The sequence below is a fragment of the Belonocnema kinseyi genome, chromosome 4 (genome assembly GCF_010883055.1).
Source record: "Belonocnema kinseyi isolate 2016_QV_RU_SX_M_011 chromosome 4, B_treatae_v1, whole genome shotgun sequence".
NCBI classification, from domain to species: domain Eukaryota; kingdom Metazoa; phylum Arthropoda; class Insecta; order Hymenoptera; family Cynipidae; genus Belonocnema; species Belonocnema kinseyi.
The window spans coordinates 87419128-87424450 of record NC_046660.1 but is presented as its reverse complement, the minus strand read 5'-3'; the positions used below and the strand labels follow the sequence as shown (position 1 = coordinate 87424450).

Genomic DNA, 5323 nt, shown 5'->3' with positions numbered 1-5323 from the left:
GGAAAATATTATAGCATAACTTTTAGAAAACAATCCGCCATTGCTTATTTGTTTGCATGCGCTTATCATTAGAAGAAACGCTCATGTAGCTATTAATCAGTAACTAATTTTAATTTAATTCACCAATAAATTCAATTCATTTAAGAAATTTTCATAAATAATTCTTTGGATTAAAATTAACTTTTTTTATTTTAACTATTTGGTTGATAAATCATTTTTCTTGGTTTTCAGTTCTTCTTATCGGGTTTTAAAGTCAACTGTTTTCTTAAAAAATCGACTTTTTAGCTTGAAAACTAAACTTTTTTATTTCCTGGTCAATTATATGCACAAGAAATTAAAATCTTCTTCGGAGGACTCGGTTCAAAGTCTTTAAAAGCGGGGAATATTCTCCACAGTTCCCATAGAAATCATCTTGATCTACGCTCCACGTAAAAGCTCCACCAAGCTTATTTTTTAGAACAAATTCAGCCTTTTTCATAATTGATCTGAAAATAAATGTTAAAATTCAATGTTCTCATTGTTTTTGAAAACAAACATAAAAAATGTATTTGTAGACTCACTGAACATCATCATACACAATAATTTGATCCTCTTTGTACATGTATGGCACTTGCTGTACATGGTCGCGGATATGCGTCCATTCTGGATTTTTCGCCAATTGACAAATATGGTAATATGCTCCTGAACCAATTTTGCCTTCACCAGAAAACGGTGCTCCTATACCAACTTGCTTTGGATCAGCCAAAGTATATGACTTTCCGTAAAAGGCAGTTCCCAGTATCAACTTTTTCGCTTCAGCACCTTCCAAAAGCCAGTAATTCACTACATATTCCTAAAAACAGAATTGAATAAAAATAGCTATGTAGATTTAATCTAAATACATTTTTAGAGCAACCGAATGATTTGTTTTTTTATTTCTTTAATTTAATACAGATTTTCTTATCAACTGAATTAAGCTGTCGCACTTTTCATGCCTCAGGATTTACCGAGTTTACGCTATAAATATTCAAAATTAAATAATAATTTAAAAATTAATTTGAGATAGCAAACTTTTAAGGCAAAAATTTATCACCTTGATCTAAAATTAATATCAAATTACTGAATAATTTAACATTGTTTTATTACAAAATTATAGTTTTTGAATTCAGAGATCGTTATAAATAAATGTACAGGTGAAAGTCATTCATAACAATAACAAGACTTGCAAGACAGGAACCTGTTAAAAAATATCAGTTTATGACGAATTCTTGCCTCGTCGAAAAAAATGCAATACAAAAATAAAGGTACTTACAATGTTCAACTTGCGATCCTCCCCATGTTCCTTTGGTGAATGATGCATTGGAGTATTATGACCAACTCTCTTATTCTTATCAAGGATTCCGTGGAAATCGTAAGTCATTAAATTTATGAAGTGCACATACTTAGATATTCCCTTAATGTCATACGATTTCTCAGCAGTTTCTTTACTAGCACCAACCGCCACAGATAAAATAAGGTCCTCTTTATCGAATTTTTCTCTGAGTTTCTTCAAGAGTAAAACAAAATTCTTCTTATCAGAATCAGTTCCATTACGTTGATTTGGATATTCCCAATCAAGATCGAATCCAGAGAATCCGTATTTTTTAACAAACTCGACAACATTAACAACCATTTTTTCAAGGAGAATCGGATTATTGACTACTCTGTAAAGTTGAATTCATTAAAATAATTATTACGTCCATTTCTTAGGATTTTATGAAGAAAATTTTGTCCATTTCAGTAAGCTAGAATCAAACATACTTAGTGTAATTAACGGATCCCTCGTTCCATCCACCCATTGAGACCATGGTTTTTAATTTTGGATTCTTTATCCGAAGATCATTGAACTTTTTAAATCCACTATTCTTTATATCTAGGCCTGGATCCAAAAGTCGAACAGAAGCATCTGCACCAAGTCCTACAAAACTGTAAAATAAGTGGGAACAAAGGGACACATCGATGTTCTTTATGTCAAATTTTTCCTCTGCTTTACGATATACTGCCCAGGTTTCCAAATAACAACCGATAATTTCTGAAAAACAATTATAAAAAATCTAGCTTGAGAAACAGAAATATTTATTGATATATTAAAAAATGAGGATTTTCAATCAGCCGACGAAAATAATACTACAGTTTTCTTTTTTAGATGTAATTAATATAAAAAGATACATATATCACATACTCTCTTCAGCCGATTCTGGAATCTCATTGCCCCAAACAAAAGCTGTGTATATTCCAAGAAGAAGTATTAATTTAAACATCTGCAAAAGAGTAAGTCGTAATATTAGAAAAAATCTGCCAGCGGCACGTGCAAATTCTCATCGCACGCTGGGCGCGCGGCTCACAAGTTTGAGTGCACCTTCGGCGCGCGACTGGCGGCCCTCACGCTTCGCGCTCGATAATGTATTTTCCTCGCACTACGCGCTCAGTCTTTGTATTTTTCCCGCATTTGTGAATGAACCTTTTAAATTTAACGTTCAAAGCATCGACAACTATAATTCGGTGACTGTAAAATCTCTTTAGTTAATGCTATTTCAGCGTTAATGAACACATTCTCATCACGTATCTCGTACTTCGCACTCGATTTTGTCTAAGATAAGAACTTTTCAGTATTATGTTCAACACTATTATATCAAATTTATAGCATATTTATTTATGTAGCTCAGCTTAGGAATGCTTATTCAGATAATGTCAAATAAAGTACAAATTTTATTTATCATAAATACTTTCATATGTGTGTCTTATTTTACGTTGAATTTCATTTTTAGCTACCCTAAAAATGTATTATTGCAATATATTTATATTTTTAAAAGTATAGCATAGCATTAGCATTGAAACATACATATATAATATACATTTAAACATTTTTACAAGTAGAAGAAAATCTCTTTTTTGTTTGAACTTATTTGTCTAATTATTTTTTTTCGTAGCTCGTGTCTTTGGTCCAAAAATTTACCTTTTTATTATTAATGTTATTTTTTACAAAAAAATACGTGTCCTAAAAAAAAGCGACTCATAAAAAATTGGTATATCTTTCTTGGTTGCGAAATTATGACTAATTTATTTTTTCGTATCTTGCATAGTTTGTCCGCAAAATGCAACTTAATCCGATTAGTCTTTCAAAAGTTATCCAATACACAAACAACAGCGACAGACAGACACCCTCGTTAAAACGCTATTGTCAGTTTTCACATAAAATAATACCTTTTTAATGTCATGACAATTCACAAATAGTTATAAAGTTGTACTTTTTTATCAATTCTAGTGTCCATTTTTTAACCCATACGCTTCCTCCTTAATTAAATATACAATTTGATCTAAAATAGAAAGAATAATCGCTCTGTCCCTGTCTGCAGAGCGGCATTAAAATAGCACTTTATTGTACCGCGACGAGCGGCACGTAAAGTGACAGCAAGAAAGAAGATGTAAGTGAAAAGCGAAAGGAAAGTAAAAGAAAAGAGTGAGAAGAATGTATTTTTGTATCCACCTTAAACTACGAAGTAGATTTTGGACTTATAATGTCACCACACGCGCGTACGCACGCAATACAATCAAACGCCTAAAATAGACTGTGTCAACCAAGAATATGATCTGATTGTTTAATGGAAATTTATATCTATAATTTGTGATAAGATGAGTGCACTGTCCCCAAATTTGGCTAACTGGTGTGATAAAAAATAATATGTGACTCGTCCTTCGTCTCAAGAATAGAATTGGATTATATTGAATTAGATAGGGTTGAATTTGATTGGAATGGATAGATTTCGAGTGTAGTAGATTAGATTGAATAAGAGCTGATTAAAATGGATTTGATTGAGGTGAATTGCATTACAATGGAATAGATTAGAATAAATTATATTGGAATGGAGTATATTGGGTGGAAGGGGAGTGGATTCAATTGCAATTAATTGAATTAAAATGGATTCGAGTGGATTGTATTGCATTGGAGTGGAGTACATTGGAATGAATGGGATTTTATTGGTATGGATTTGAATATAGTGAATTGGATTGGAATATATTGGATTAGATTGGCTTGGAATAAAGTGGATATAAATAGATTAGAATTTATTGCAATGGATAGAAGTGTATTGGAATTAATTGGATTGGAAAGGAAAGGCTTTGATTGGATTATAATTAATTGAAGTGGATAGGAGTGGAGTGGATTGGAGTAGATTAGATTGAATTGAATTCCATTGGATTGGATTTCCTCTTAGATTTAGAGATTAGGACTCTATGCCACCTACTCTTACCTCTGCTCGAATGGTGTGAAAAACTAGTGCGTGACACCCGGCCCCTGAGTGGCACTTTGCCTTATGTGAATTGCAGTACTTATCTCGTCTGGGCTACCACCTTGAATTCGACTCGTACTGCAACTTTTACATTTAGCCAAAAAAGTGAATTAAAAAACTGTCAGAATTTATTTAGATAGATTACAATTTCTACTGATTTTTTAAAACTATTTGCTGTTCAAAAATTATGTCAGACTGGCAAGAGGGTGTAACAGGTTTTGAGACGATTTTTTATGTTAACGGGAAGGGTTTGACGCTGATTGTAACATTATACGAAGGGTGACATTCTTAGACACTTATCAATGCATATTATAAATAGCCATGAGGACATAACGCAACCTTGTCTAACACCTTGCATCATTTCGAAGTAGTCACTCAGTTTTCCATTAAGGGCATGTACCAGACTGTCACGTCATCTAATCTTTTAAACGAAATTAGTTATAAAATAATGACTTTAATAAATTTCCCGTACTAGACAGAAGCGAAGGAAAACAATATGAAGGTCTGTCTAATATGGAAAAATAATTGAAATTGTTACTTTATGAGTAAGTTCGTTTGAAAGTGCTGCTCACGTGACAGTGTGGAGCATGCCCTTAACCCTCAGACGCTCTTTGCTGCGAGCATACATTTATTTTATTGCTTGTAGGAGCCATCCATTGAATCAGTACTCTTTCAGGACATAAATCCATAAATCCGCGTTGGACTTCCCATATTTGTTCTTCTATCATTTTCTTTACCCTACGTATAGGCATTTTTAAGCATATTTTCCTCACGGTACTTAATAAGCTGATTTCTCTGTAATTATTACAGTTGCTTACATTTCCTTTCCCTCTGTGTATTAGTAGGATAATCGTTTTATTCCAGTTGCCTCGGACTTATCCCATCTCGATACATCAATTTATCAATCCGAACTGTCTACTACGAGGGTAGTTCAATAAGTCCTTAGAATGACCAACAGATGGCGCGCGAATCGCTCCAAATCATCTGTTTTCAGTCAGCACCACTCCCGACTAGAT

The 5323-nt window shown here is 33.0% G+C and overlaps 1 protein-coding gene across 2 annotated transcripts in view; it reads right to left on the bottom strand.

Annotated features, from left to right (window-relative positions):
• Window positions 1-227: 227 nt before the first annotated feature.
• Window positions 228-5323, bottom strand: part of LOC117171736 (probable chitinase 2) — a 149456-nt gene continuing 144360 nt past the window's right edge. For both annotated transcript variants that reach the window (XM_033359319.1, XM_033359320.1), the window contains exons 2-6: window positions 2201-2279; window positions 1780-2050; window positions 1292-1682; window positions 561-832; window positions 228-485 (exon numbers count right to left, since the gene is read on the bottom strand). In XM_033359319.1, the coding sequence (XP_033215210.1) occupies window positions 335-485; window positions 561-832; window positions 1292-1682; window positions 1780-2050; window positions 2201-2279 (1164 nt within the window). In that variant the 3' untranslated portion in view covers window positions 228-334. The remainder of the gene's footprint in view (window positions 486-560; window positions 833-1291; window positions 1683-1779; window positions 2051-2200; window positions 2280-5323) is intronic.